Source organism: Bombus fervidus, chromosome 2 (genome assembly GCF_041682495.2).
Source record: "Bombus fervidus isolate BK054 chromosome 2, iyBomFerv1, whole genome shotgun sequence".
In the NCBI taxonomy this organism is placed as follows: domain Eukaryota; kingdom Metazoa; phylum Arthropoda; class Insecta; order Hymenoptera; family Apidae; genus Bombus; species Bombus fervidus.
The window spans coordinates 11667022-11682029 of NC_091518.1; the positions used below are offsets into that span (position 1 = coordinate 11667022).

At 37.4% G+C, this 15008-nt stretch overlaps 2 protein-coding genes and 1 long non-coding RNA gene across 6 annotated transcripts in view; 1 reads left to right on the forward strand and 2 right to left on the reverse strand.

Annotated features, from left to right (window-relative positions):
- Positions 1 to 835: 835 nt before the first annotated feature.
- Positions 836 to 4367, reverse strand: LOC139997850 (uncharacterized). Its single transcript, XM_072021870.1, has 3 exons — positions 4225 to 4367; positions 3042 to 3158; positions 836 to 1426 (listed from the first exon to the last, which is right to left on the reverse strand). Exons 1-3 carry the CDS (start codon positions 4283 to 4285, stop codon positions 1302 to 1304), a joined length of 303 nt encoding a protein of 100 aa, XP_071877971.1. The 5' UTR covers positions 4286 to 4367; the 3' UTR covers positions 836 to 1301.
- A 2264-nt stretch (positions 4368 to 6631) lies between these two features.
- Positions 6632 to 15008, reverse strand: part of LOC139991959 (discoidin domain-containing receptor 2) — a 143991-nt gene continuing 135614 nt past the window's right edge. For all 4 annotated transcript variants that reach the window (XM_072012386.1, XM_072012377.1, XM_072012404.1 and 1 more), the window contains 7 exons: positions 14607 to 14778; positions 13605 to 13867; positions 12857 to 12994; positions 10626 to 10933; positions 9340 to 9574; positions 9070 to 9219; positions 6632 to 8315 (listed from right to left, as the gene is read on the reverse strand). In XM_072012386.1, coding sequence (XP_071868487.1) covers positions 8166 to 8315; positions 9070 to 9219; positions 9340 to 9574; positions 10626 to 10933; positions 12857 to 12994; positions 13605 to 13867; positions 14607 to 14778 — 1416 coding nt within the window. In that variant the 3' untranslated portion in view covers positions 6632 to 8165. The remainder of the gene's footprint in view (positions 8316 to 9069; positions 9220 to 9339; positions 9575 to 10625; positions 10934 to 12856; positions 12995 to 13604; positions 13868 to 14606; positions 14779 to 15008) is intronic.
- Positions 12990 to 15003, forward strand: LOC139991978 (uncharacterized). The gene is made up of 2 exons (XR_011800980.1): positions 12990 to 13144; positions 13622 to 15003. It is a non-coding gene; the product is annotated as an uncharacterized lncRNA (long non-coding RNA).

The following is a 15008-nucleotide window of genomic DNA, read 5'->3' on the forward strand; positions in this document are numbered from 1 at the left end:
AATTCGCATTAACGAAGGCGTCACCGTTCCAGGGTTTCTTATCTCGCGAACAAAGATGGCCAACGATAGGAGAAGCCTCTGGCGTCTTCTCTTTCTCTTCCGCACACGATTCTCCGAGTAGCTCCTCGAGGGCTGACCAACACGACTCTAAATCTCCTGTGCGTGCGTTTCTGCACCATCAAATGTCCTGCCTGCATTGCCCGCAGCTACGCGTACCCCTCCTATCCATTTCTTATTTCTTCCTGCTTCTCTTTACTCTCTTGCGCGTCCTTCCTGTTTCTTTTCAGTGCCTCGCTGTCCCTCGCGTTGGATTTATATCGACGCGATTATTGTGCAACGATACGACGTTTGATAATCATTTTGTGGAAATATATTAATATCTGTTGGTTTTTTGAAACTTGTTTATTTCATGTGCTATCTTTTAAGTTTAACATTATTTAAATTTTCATATTTTATAATCTTATTTCTTTCGTTTCGTGACATTAAACAATACTTTTCAATTTATCGATAATTACCGACCTCGTGAATAAAATGTTAAAATGTAGACATTGATCACAGACAATAACTTCACAACCAGAAATATCGGTCAAGGATATTATATTATTGTTTGCTACTTTATCAGAAAAATACGATCAATAATGCGATAAACGTTCATTGCCCCAATGCTTTGTCTTACGTAGCATAAAAAGCTATGTATATATATACACACCCTACGTCCTTGTCATATCTTTAATGATCTAATTATAAAAATCTCTTACGCAAACAACGATAAATCGTAGCCATTGACTGGCGATAATAGGTGAACAGTTTCTAGAGTAAAAGAGTAAATTACACATTGTCTGCCAGACACGAATATTTTATTATAAACACCTTTCCTCCTCGTGACCATGTAGCGTTTTACATGTTATGGTCTTCTCTCGGCGTTGAAACGAATGCATCGAGTCACCGCGAACATTCACGACGTATGGAGGAGCCAACGTTTTCACATTTGCACTAATTTCACGCGGACGAGTGCCACATCTGTGCGACAGGCCGCGTATTCGCAATTATCACGCGGCGTACGCCATTTTTCATTCGTTATACGGGCTTAGCCCACACGCCACGCATTTACCGTTGTAATTGTAAAACCAATTAAGTCGGTTTTCTACCGTTCTACGGAACAGATGCGTCACATCGCGTGATATTACGTTCGCATCAGATACGAGCCGCAGCTGATGTCGAAACTAATCGCTTACATTAACACTACGATCCAGACGTTGGACAGGCCTTTTGTTGTTGCCTGTTTTTCCCCTCCTGATCGATTAAACTAACGTGCAGCAGTCTTTGTCAGCTGGACAATCGACCGCTGCTTGACGCAGTAACTCGTTACAGAAGTCTAAGCATTCGCCTCCGAAGTGTCGGCAATGAGTCCTATATTCCGATTTCACTGTGAACAGAAATTGTCTCTTTTATACAGTGGAACAGGATGTAGAAATTGTAGGGGAATTGATCGTTTGATAACGGATTGGTTTTTTGTTGAGTCGATACTACTTTTGACATGCCAGTGAGGAGTTTCTAGAAACTGTCGGTTGAAATGATAAATAAGAGGTCGTACATACTTATGTGACAGTGGTAAAGAAATTTTCTATGATATGATATAGCTGCTAAGATGTTGTAGGAAGAAAAATTTGACGAAGATCATACGACAAAAGTCACATTTTTGTCTTTTATTGGCGCGTATATCACAAACATTCTATTTTTCTCTTTTTGTTTCATCTAAGAATTAAATACGTGTTTATACACCGACCTAAATATTTTATCGGTCGATTATCTGTTTCATATCCTTAAACTTTAACAGAATATTTTTCTTCTCGCTTATGTTATATTAAAATGCCCTTTTTTATTCAAAAAATAGCATCATAATCAGAAAATTAACAACAAACATTGATATAAAATTTATATCTCTTCACTGTGTCCTTAAAATTCACGTGCAACACGATAATGCGTATTGGAAATTTTCTAATCATGTATCGTATTGTCCGATGAATTACACTTTTAAATATCGAATGAAGAAATAGTTAAAGGAAACATTAGATGGGGCAGAAGAACAGATTGAATGAATACTAAAGAGGAATAAAATTGAAAGAGGCGATTGGATGTAGTAGGCTAGCGACATGTTTCGTGAAAGTGCGGACACAGTGACGCATGAATTAACTCGTCGACGTGTTCGTTCGAAATTCACGGCGCGCAAAAGTGAATCTCGAGAGTATTCGATTTGGCACAGTAGAAATTATGGTGTTGCGTGTGTGCCGTACCGGCGAGCGTGAAATTGCTATATCCAGTTGTAACGCACGGTTACGTTATCGTTACTGCCTCATAATTACCATCGGTCTTCTGTGTGTATTTTATACCGTGACGGGAATAAACGAAAGCGTGCCGTTTCCATACCAGCTCGCGGACATCAATAAAGAACTCGTGCAAACGATGGAAATACGTAAATTACGCTTCAAACTAACCTAACGTCAAACTCCTTTCACGAACTGCTTATTAGTAACCAACCGAGAAAATGAATATTCTTGTTTCTCTTATAGTTATTGCGTTTAGGTACGAAAATTCTAGATAATCGACGATATAATTTATTACCTCGTTCAAGTCTAATTGAAGAGATTCCTGGAGAAAGGTCCCATAAGACGAAACAGTGACTCGAATTTTGATTGGATTAGAAGTATTAATTCTAGTTTGCTAATATCAGCTAAGTTTCGATCGATAATTATAATTTCTGTTAAAGAACCTTGTTCTTTTTATATTTGTATAATGAAGAAAATTTGTATAATTTGTATCTTCATAAAATAATTCAGCTATTGAGTTAGAAAACAGGCTCATCGAAAACATTTATCAGGAAACTCGAACAAATTTTACTTTATTTAATATATTATGAAGTACATGTGACGCGAACGAAATAGCAGATTTATAATAAAATAACTAGATCTATAGACACATTTTTCAGAAAGTTCCTCAACTGCTCTATTTAGAAACCATACTAGATCAAATAATACACTTACCCACGCTACAACATGTGTGACTTGATTGTGGACACGTAGCACCGACTATAAAATCGTCACATTTCGTCGATTCAAGGCAATTCTCTTCAGGACATATGTTGTTTGCGTTTGTATACTCTGGAAATAGAACATTAGTATTATCAGCTTATGATCGTTGAGGATCTTTAAGTAATCGGTTGGACATCGTGCGACGAAATTTTGTACGATCGACAGAAGAGTTTCGATGGAACATGAGGTCAGTGAAGCGAGCGAAACGATGGAAGGGTTGAGACGGGCTCGCTGGGGCGAATATTTCAATTTACCAGGACGTTGCTGTGTCGCGGTAAAGAAAGCCACTCGTTCTTCGTCCCATCAAAGGGAAGTTTGTAGCTATTTATGGGTCTTGCACGACGCCACAATGTAAAATCACAGTTAAACATCGAACGAAAAAGATCGAAGGTACTACGAGCGAATAATTTGATAAAATTCACAATTATTCAGATACTTATATTCAATTTAAGAACAGATTATCCAGCAGATTATCTATCAGATTATCAGCTTTTATTATCTTGCAAGTGTTTAGATTATAGCGTTGAATTAAAGTGGCTAGTCTGAGAAGCGAATTACCTTGATTTCTCCTACCGTTTGCAAAAGAATATCCGGGTGACGAAGCGAGTGAAAATTCTTTGTAAGGTCGAGACTCTTCGTTGATCTTAAAGTCATTCACTTTTGTAGAATTGTTACCATCTTTCAGGCGTTGATATAAGATACATTTACTTTTTAATATGTACATTGCAAAGATTTGTTAGATTTATAAAATCATGCGATACTTCACTTATTAATCGAATCCATCGCTAAAATATTGGTTAACGCTATAACTATCAACCTGTGTTGTGAGTAATGTAAATATATTTATTCAACATGGTATAATGGAAATAAATAAGCCGATATAACTATATAAAAATAAATAACAGATATACATAATTATATTGTGTATAAATATACACGCATGGATAATAATAATTAAAATAGTACAATAGAAATAAATAGGTATTAATATAATTATATAATAAAAGTGATAAATATACATAGTTATATTTTTACCTCGGTAATTACAAAAGCGAAAAATTACTATTATTTTGACAAATCTGGTAGTTCTAGCATTAAGTTAATCGATTTGATCGTTAGATCTCTGTTTCCTTACCGATGGAGAACAGCAGGACGGCCACGAGGGCGACGAGAAAAACAGAGAGGTAGAGCTTCATGTTGTCGTTGATGATGTGTCGAGGAACGCGTACCTCTTTGACAGTCGACGATTCAATGGTCTCACTTTCCCGGGTCGAGCATTATATAAACGTAAGCGACCAACGTTACGCTACACGTATACACTCGCACACAGGCGATCGCCCGCCCATTTCGTCGTCGTGCATTTCATTATCTCTCCGAGACCAATGTACGAACACGTTGTTAGTTTTGTCTTGAAGCAATTCGATCGATCGGTCACAGTGATTTCCGGAGTGAAGCGCGCTTTTGTACTTCCCCTCGCGAGTAAACAATTGACGCACGTACAGCTTGTTAGGTATGTTGACGACTGGATTAATGTTTAATCTGTGACATTCGTGCAATATCGAATGTTTTCATTTTATTCATTTTTGCTGACCATAGAGAGGAGAAGTATCGAAGATTTTTTCCTACGACATTAAAAATAACTCTTGGAGAGTATGTGATTTTAGATTTATATAATACTTTTTACATTTTGCTATAGATAACGAGTAATTTTTTCCTACCTTTCTTTCTCGTTAAGATAAATGTTAAAGATAACAAACTGAGATCTTCGTGTCGATCTCTAGCATCCATGTAACCGCAGATTTTTAATTTCAATCCCTTTCAAGTCTTTGTTTTGCAAATGTAGATATTGGAAATGTAGATTTTCAATGTGTAAAGTGGTTATTTTCTGAAGATTTTGTTTGTTGAGATTTTCGTATCGATTCTAGAATACATAAGGCCACAGATATTCGTTTTCCCCATGTTTCTTAATTTTTATTTTTTATTTCCTCCGAATATATAAAATTTCATATATGTATGTAGGTGCGATAAAGTATGTTAGGACGAGCGGTATTGATCCTCGAACCATGCTCGTTATAGCATCTATTCGTTGTAACATACATTTTTGAGTAGATTAATATAAGCATAAGCATACGTTATTAGGAATAATTCGGCTTAGGCCCATAGTTAGCGTGGTTACAGCTAGTACAACGATTTAAGTAGTGGAAAAATATAATTTTAATTAAATAATTTCGCATCGCTAATTAGCCATCGTAACGAAGGTGGAGTGGAAAAATCGGCAGAACGGCCAATCTTTCTTCCTGTTCGTTGTAGCGTCCTTGTACGTTATAACATTTTGATCTTAGTCATAAAAATTGCTCGTTACTATGTTATAGCGTACCTCACCGTATACAAATTTTCATCGGAAAGATTAAAAACGCTAATGCGTCACTAGGAGCACGTCTCAAAGTTTTTACCAGCTCCCATAAAATTGTCGTTAATTTTCCGGAGCGGGTCGGTTATGATCGAGTCTGATCCATGCACTTCGTCGGGAGAAGATTAATGAGCCTCCTGTCGACGCAGAGCAATGTTATCCGAATTGTGTCGATAAAAGGTTTACCGATGATTTATGACCGATCCCTTCGTTTAATGGAACCACCTCGAAGATTCGAAAACTTTGGTCATACCTGGCCGAGCGACGATTGTTCCGGCAACCTTTTTAGATATCGAGACTGTAGTAGCCGTTGGTGGTCGAAACTTTACTTAAAGGACACCACTTTGCCATTGGCAAAGAGAGAATGTTTCGTGTTCAGATACTCGTTTAAATGACTCGAGCCATTCTCGATGATTCGATCTGGACGTCTTAAGTGACCTTTCATGGAAGTACACATCCGTTTATCGAGGTTTTTATGAGCATTCGGTAATATTCTTTTTGTCAGTGACATTGAAATTATGTCGTCACTATATCACGTAATAACGATAATTTCACCTCTGTGAATTTTATGAAGAAATTTACACGTAGTTATCTTATCCCTTTTATGGAAGAGAAATATTTGTCTCGAGATAAATAGCTAGAAGAGAAAATACCGAATAATACGTATCTTTATCCGTGTTGTTTCGTGATATTATTCCAGGTATAAGGAATATTTCCAGGAACACGTTATTCTTAACACGAACCGTATATTTTGAAAGTAAATTTCATTGACTTCACGGTGTCGTTTAAATTCAAGGAAAAATTGTTTCTTTGGAAAGTTTTGGCTAACTAACGCGTCTGAGAGTCAATAAACTTTGAAGATTATTGAACGCGTTGTTCACCAAGATTATCTTAGAATCTTATCAAAAAACAATGTTGGAACTTATCTAATTTACCAACCTGGATTTTACGTGAGATTTCGAGACGCATAAGTTTCTACTAATTACTTAATCTTGAGATTGTTGAGTTGTTTTCCGAAACATTATTTTATTCATTTTCATTATTATTTTTATCCAGTACAATTAAAAAAAAAGCGACATAGAAAACGTAAAGATAGAAATTAAAAAGAAAAGAAAAAGAAAACGCAGTCACAGTCAGAAAGGAACACTCAGTACTTTATTGTTAATCATTTCAACGTATACTTGAATCCATCTTAAGAATTACAGAAAGGTGCGTGCAGAGGGGAACGTTTGAACGCTTCACTCCGTTTGGCACTTTACCAACAATTTTCCTGTGATAGTCAACGTTCTGCAACGATGTGTTATTGACATTATCGTTACCATCAAACAGGTTGGTAGCATTGGTGGCGTTCAAACGTTCTGTTCGCGGTTCTCGGAATTTGAGGCGACGAAGAGCTCAGAATCGCTTGATCGATTCCTCTGGCAGCGTTACAGCGATCGTTTATGCCTCGTTTTCTCTCGTTGTCTCTCCTCTCTGCCCTTAAATGGTAAATCAAAGGAAGGAGCGTGATGATTATGCGTTTAGGTTTCTCGCGAAGAACAGAGTTTAGTCGGGTTTCTTTTTTTCGAATCTACGCCCGTTAAAGATGTGAGGTTTTTCTTTCGAACGGAAAGGAATACAATGGAACGATATAAGTACTTTGCTACGTACGACGGGCTTTCGAATGTACAAGTATAAGTCGGGAGGTTTGCGTTGCTGGTGGGCGCGTCGTGTCGCTTCGAGAATAGTAGAATTTCTATAACGCGATATAATGCGATGATTAGGATCAGAGATTTATATAGAATCGTTATGTAAACGTGATCTTGGAAAATTTATGCTCTACCGCGTCTATTGTTCGTATAAATTATTAACACATTGTGTACGCCAGGTAAATAATAGATTTACTGATCGATCGTTGTATAATTTACTCAGCTGTCTACACTAGGGTTAAATGAAAACAAGCAAACGACGCCACTTCTTTCGAAGATCTTTAAGAATATTCAAAACTTAAGATATGTAATTCCTGTACACAATATATTTAGATCGGTGTAATTAATTCGTGTATAGCATAGTTTCTCCATTCGAGGGAAGTGAAGGAACACGATTGAATGTTTTTCGAAGGCACCAGCAGTCGCGAAATTTCCCAGCGTTTACCTAGCGTCAGTATCTAGTCTCGTATGTACAAGTGGATAGACTTATCGGTGCTTAGCATCGCGGTATACGCGTCTTCAGTGTTCAGAATACTGTACACGATATATAGCACTTTCATAGGAATTGAAGGACCGAGCTGACTAGAAAATATCGAGGCGACGTGTTCGTCGAGCGACCGGGCAAAAATTCGCCGAGATTCTAGCGAAGTCGTCATTTTTTTTTTTTTCGTATTTTTATATCTTTTTAAGTTTTTAGTTTTGCCCGATCGATAGTCAGAGATAGAGATCGAGAACAGAAGAACCCTTTTCAAGGCTTTGCTTTGCTTCGCTTCAGAGATAGGAGTGCATCGCGAAAATTTCTCCTTCGATCATCTCTCTACGATCGAGAAAATCTCAAAATTCGGCGCGGCTCGTTCTCCACAGCATGCACTAAAACTAACGATTGTACACTTCCGTCGAGTCCCGACGTCGGGAGTTTTTAGTCGGCAAGAGGAGATTCATTGTCCGTTCTCTTTTATCACAGTTTAGTGGGATCGTTTATGCACCAGGTCGATAGTCCGCGATTACGTTTTTCAGGAACGTATAAATGTCTTTGAACGTCGGTCTCGAGGTCTCGTCCCTCCGCCAGCATGAGCACATCATTCTGTAGACTTCTTCCGGACACATCGTGGGTTTTGGAAGATATATCTGAAATGAAAATACAGATTTGTTAAAGTGGTTATTTGTCTGATCTTCTAGCTATTTTTACCGAATTAATATACTAAGAACCAATCAGTGAAATAATATGTTAGAGCGCAACGTTATTAAAAGACATAAATAGAATATTCTACAGAACTACGCGTATCAGAGATACAAAAAATGCTTGTAAGATTTAAGATTATGTTTATCATAGCATCGTAAATACAATTTCTTCGAATTTCGTAAAATTGTAGGATTTAATTGGTGAAGGATATAGCAACGAAAATATTCAAAACTTAAAAAATGTAATTCCTGTACACAATATATTAAGATCGGTGTAATTAATTCGTGTATTGCATAGTTTTTCCATTCGAGGGAAGTGAAGGAACACGATTGAATGTTTTTCGAAGGCACCAGCAGTCGCGAAAATTCCCAGAGTTTACCTAGCGTCAGTATCCAGTCTCGTATGTACAAGTGGAAAGTAAATACTTTCTTTTATTCTTTCCTTTTCTTTCATAAACCGTGGAACTCAATAATGTAAATCAGCCGAAAATAATAACAAATAAAATGTAGCACATTAACATGTTGGTCTTTGAAAGCTTAATAAGAATATTTCCGTCGTTTTATCGAGTGAAAATATCGTTACTATCGTAAACTGTTTTAAAATAAGAATTTACAAAATGTATCTGTGTATATCTAACACGTATATCTTTATTCTTAAAATATAATATACGCTATAAAGAAAAGAGGAACGCTAGAATACCTGTAACTCAGCTCCATAGTACATATGCTCTGCGTTCTGTATCACTTGATCGTTGGTTAGATGTTGAAAAGGTTTCTCTCTGGCCAGGCTCATCACTTCCCACAAAGTGACAGCGAACGACCAGACGCTGCTCGAGCAAGTGTACCTGTCCTAGAATCGAAACGCGCAAGTTCATTGGTACTATTCCCATTTATGGACTGGTCGATCGATCTAGAACGCGCTCGTTAAAGAGAGAACGAGATTCGCTTGACGAAAATCATTTAGCCTTACCAGCAGAATGCTTTCCCACGGCAGCCATCTGATTGGCGCCGGCGGTCTGCCGCCTATGTCACTGTAATCCTTCTTGTAAAGGTCACTGCACATCGCTATGTCGGTCACTTTCACGGTGTAAGAGCGGCCCACTAGACAGTTTCTGGCTGCCAGGTCCTTGTGCACCAGATTCTTTGACTCGAGGAACCTCATGCCAGATGCTATCTGTGTCCCCATGTACATCAGGCAGCTTTGACTAAAATCATAATATAATGCTTGCTTTTGAACCTGTCGACGTTAATGGATGTTCGTTCGTTCGTCGTCCGATCTATGGAATGTACGAGCAACTCTATTTTCATACAAGAACGAAACAATTTCTATTTCTAAGATCACGGCGCTTTCGAACATTCCTTCACCGGAGTTTCGCTCGTTTATCTCGTCGATTTTATAGGTTGAATGAATAAATCATTATTTATTCTAAAATTCTCATAGCTTGAATTGTGATTTAAAATTTTGTTATACGTGATATAGGATGAATGGCTTCAAAAATTTGTACCGAAATACGCGAAATACTTCTTTCTCTTTGTAAATTACAAATTTTTGTTGCTGTGCTTTATCGTTTTAATGAACGCAAAGGAGTTTCACTTAATAATAAAACCAGTGAACGTGGGTGTTCGACGTTATGGATAGTAGTTATGTACGTACCATTAAATATTTATATAATGACATAAATTCAAAACATAATAATTTACATTTATCGAACCCTTCTACCAGAGTGCATTAGAACCTTTAAATTACCAGCTTGCATATATCGTACAATAGATAAAAGCTATAGTTTATAGCTACCTACAGGAATTGAGGGATTAATGTTCCACTGCGAAGCTTTATTCTATTTCAAATTTTCCCGGGAACTTCTCTTGTTTTTCTCTTCACGTTCACGAACGTAAAATATTACGTTAATTATTATCCGAGTAACAAAGCACTTGGCGGAACATTATCAGCAACGACAAGAGTAATGTACGATCTCGTAATCGTATATAATCGGAAGCTGTATAACGCGGAAGTGCCATTAAGATCAATCGGGTACGTTATAAACGAACGAGGCTGCGATTGTACCGAATAAAAGAGAGGCCGCGCGACAAGTGAATATATTATTCATCCGTGAATTATTACAGTGATCGGTGGTACCATCGCGATTTCATTTCGTAACGCTCGTATAAGGCTATGTTCGAATTATCCGTGTGCCCTGTGATGCTCGTACGTATCGTTTTAGAATCGGTGCACCGCGGCGAATAGCGGTATCTCACCTAAGGGCTTTCAAATTGCAGCTTGGCCTAAGCGTTCCCGTAAGTGGCACACTGTACTGAAGATAATGGGCGAGATCACCGAGTTCCGTGTACTCGATGATCGTCCACGGGACTGGTTCCACGGTGCACACTCCCAGGATTCGAGCTACGTTCGGATCGGACAGGCTGGACAGAAATCGGACTTCTCTTATTTGGTCCGTCGTACTACCGGCTCGAATGTCACCGCCGCAAGTAGGCACGCGAGCCACCACCAATCTCGGAGCATCTGCCACCACGTCCTCTAATCCGACTGCTTCGCATACTATCGCCTGAAAATCGTAAAAAAAGGAAATTGTCACCGGCGAGTAGGTTCTTGGAAATTCGAATAGTAATCGTATAAATGTGCGTTGGACAGTTCTCTGGAATTAATTTTAGTTTTTGTAATTTCGTGGACGTAAATTCTTTTAGAGGATAAAGAAGCGAGGGTGTATTCAGGACGAATGATTTAAGAAGTTATTATTTCTAACGCAAGATATAAACGTGGCTTTAATTTATCACGACTAATAAAAATAATTACGTTGCGCGTATTCATATCTAAGATATGAAACTCGTAACAGAAGGTTTGGTCCTTTTTACGAATTTTTCTTATGCTGTGCTGAGAAACGGTTAAGTATTCTGCGTAGATGAAATTTTAGTTGGAAGTAAAATATGATCCTCTTAGTTGATGTATTCGGTTGAAGACTATGAAGGTGTGTATTTTTTTAAGAATAAAGAATACGAAGAATAAACGACAATAGAGATTTATTCTTAAAAGAGTTGATTAACCAAAGAATGACTGAGAAAAGGATATAGTAGACAATGATTAAGATGAAAGGGAAGATTTTGAAAATATTATGATTAAACTCTTGTAACATATCATACTTGTATAAAATAGGAAAGAAACAAGTATGACACTCTGTCTTTACGGCTTTGTGCAATTTTAACTACATTTATATGTCATTAATCTTTGTAACTACACAACAATAATGGGCAATTGGCCTAGATATCGTTGTACTCTCGTTAGGAGACAAGTTGCGTGCAAATGGTGTGCAACGCCACGCAGTTTGTGCATTAATCGTCCAAGAGGCTGGAAGACAACACTTCGCAGCTTCTTCGTCCTGTTATCGTCGTTAATGCATACATAAACCAATGAATCCCGGAAGTATATCGATGCGGAAATCTGTGTCCGTGTGCACATCATGTACGCGCATAATGTACACAGTAAGTGCATTATCCCGATGCTCCGTTGTCGTTCCCCTTCGATGTTCCGCGGGCAAAGTTTCCTTGTAGCTTGCAGACGAACGTATTACTGTGTATTGTGGAGTCGTAATAAAAGCGTGTAACAGCGCCACTGATACTATTTAGTTTATCGATCACGCAATTCTAACGTCGACTTAACACAGATCTTATGCTAATTACATCAGTTTCATGGGTTTTTCCAAACGCGATAAATGTCTCTATTTTCGCAATGAATATTTTTATCTCTATTCTTAGATTCGAAATAGATACAGCACGAAAAATAATATATTTTTATTATCAGATTGCGGATATTTACGCAAATTCGTTTTTTATGGGCGTAATTAAAGAAATAAGTATACAGAAGATAAATAGGGAAAGATAAACATATGGACAAATAAGGAGATAAAGAAATATTCTAAATGAGGATTTGTTTCATTCGCTAAATATTATACCGTATTATGTAGTATTTTTGGGGGTTATATACATATTTTTGCCTATTACGTATCTTCTATAAATTTTTACGTTTTTAATCCCTTCGTACTTTACCGACATGGAATTTTGTGTATCAATTAAACCGATAAAAAATGGACAAAAATTTAACGAATTCATAGATACTTGTAGCTTTTTTTCTTTCGAAACAGAACTCTCGATTTTCACCGTAAGGATTTCTGCCGTGAAAATATATCGAAATCGATAATTAATCGTATTTTTTAAATTTTCGGAGTACAAAGAATTAAAATCTCCTTTCTCATATCAACGTTACCGAGCAAATTTAGATTAAACAGTCGCGAACGTAACAAGCGAGTGTTAAAGGTTAATGCAACATGGGAAAACGAGAATCGTGTTTCATCATCATCTGCGTTTTCGTATTAGTTATGAGAGAAACGAAACGCGTTCACGAGATAGCGGAGCTGCATTCCACGTGCACGTGCACGTAGCGAAGCGCATCATTTCCCAATCGTTTATCGCCGTACCTCGCCGATATTCCTCGAGCCAAGTTTCTCCGTAGTACGTAGGCACTGTCGCGGTATATTGGTGGGTTCTATCTCCTTGCACTTGTACGGTTTGTTCATGCTGGGCGCGATATTCCAGCTGACGACAGGTGCGGGTATCTGTGAAAACGATACAGAGATCGTCAACGTTCGTTGCAATTTGTTATAAAAATATTTTTATAACCGGACGCTTGAATTTATTAGTGTTTCGAGATGAAAAGAGTAGATATGTTTTAAGTAAACAGAGACTGTAACGTGATTTCATTGTGGGTAAACAGAGTTACATTATAGAAGAGATAAAGATTCAATTTTTGAGCTTTAGATCTTCTCATTTGAAATTTATTTTCATTTCAGTTAATCGAAATTTAATTTTTTAGATCCAGCTGAGAATAATTAAGGATCCTTTTTAAAAAAGAATTTACATATGTATACACAGGTATCAAGCGTATTTTCTACCTTAATTTTAAAAGTTTTACTCATTTCGTAGATATATAGAAAAACGATTGTAATTATCAGCTCAAACTAACTTCGATTTGCACTAGCTTCAAAAGTTCAATACCTTTGTCAAAGGATAAAAGATACGTATTTTCTGTAATATTTTGTTTCATCGTGTATCATAATTTCGATTCTCCAATTTAGATTTTGTCTGTATTTATCGAAACCAAAGAGCCGGTTAATCAATTTCATCTTCTAGATTGCTGGTTAAAGCTAATGGCCGCTGTGTTCGAACCTTGTGTTTCTCTTTAGGAGCTGTGTGCCAACGTTTCGAGTGGATCTGATCGGCGTCCCGCTGGTGATTAGACGCGGCTGCGATATTGAGTTTCGCAGTTGGACTGGTGTAACTTTGGAGAGTCCTGTAGTGTTGAGAATGTCGTGCGGGAGAGTTTGTCGGCGATGAGGAACAACTCGGTGGTCCTATGGCTGATTCAGGTCTCGTATCGAGTCGAACGCTTTCTTCCGAGACGTTCACGTCCTTCAGGTCTTTCGGGGATTCTTGAAAGAAATCGATTTTTATTTACCTTCAACGCGTTGCTTCGTAGAATACAGGAAAAACCAAGATATCTTCAGAGGAATTTCTTATTTCTGATATTTCACTACTTCGTATAAAAGACTAAAAATGTGGCACGATTTATACTGACATAATCTTTAAGTGGAATTTTTAAATGGTCTTACATATGAACGTTTTATAGAAGAAATAACATAGAAATGTATGCGAGGGAGCTATATGAAAGCAACAAATAAATGTTCATTAAAAAACACAGTGATGAAGATGGTAAGTTACGTATTTTCTGCCATTCTACTTTTGATATTAAAACAGGACTAATTTTAGTTTCTCATTTTCCTTAGTTCTTTCTCTTGTTTAAAACGAGTCACACGTGTTCTACGTTATTTAGGTCAGAATACCATTTAACGTAGCATTAAAAAAAAAAAGAGATTATAAATAAGGAAAAACCATAAATTACCCAGTCTATGTAAAAATATCTAAAAGTTTCCACGTGAAAACATTTTCTATAAATATATTTACTTGCCATTATAAAACAAGTAACGTATACCTTGCAACAGTTTTGCAGTGAGGCTTTTGTACGATGTCGTGTACCTTCAAAATTGAAGAAAGGTAATAAAGTAAATTACTCGATTGAAGCTTGAATGGCCACGTGCGTTGCGAAGGGGGAAAATTTTATCTGCGTTCCTCGAAAGCAAGAAGCAAAGGATTTCGTGTTATAAAACTCACCGGAAGTGGCCACTATCGCGTACGTAGATTTATACTGTGGGCTGACAAGGGGTGAATTGAATTGTTCCATTGTCAAAGACTCGTGCATGCTTCCGTCCTCTGGCATGTCCGGCGATACGTGATTGGCAGTCTCTGTCAGCATTCCACCGGGAGTTAAATTTAGTAGGAGTCCCTGTAAAACGTTCGAATTGTTTGTATCGATCGAAAGTATACAGAAAAGCCTGCCATATTAACCAAATATAATCTCTACATCGCGTACAATTATAGTTGTTAATGGACTACTTTTCTGTTTCTCGTTTCGAACGAAACGCGCTCGTGTTGACTGGTATATACTACAGATGACAAAGTTTGGGGACTTTTAATGACAAATTAAAATCCGTCTTATCGTTCTGGAAAAGTTTC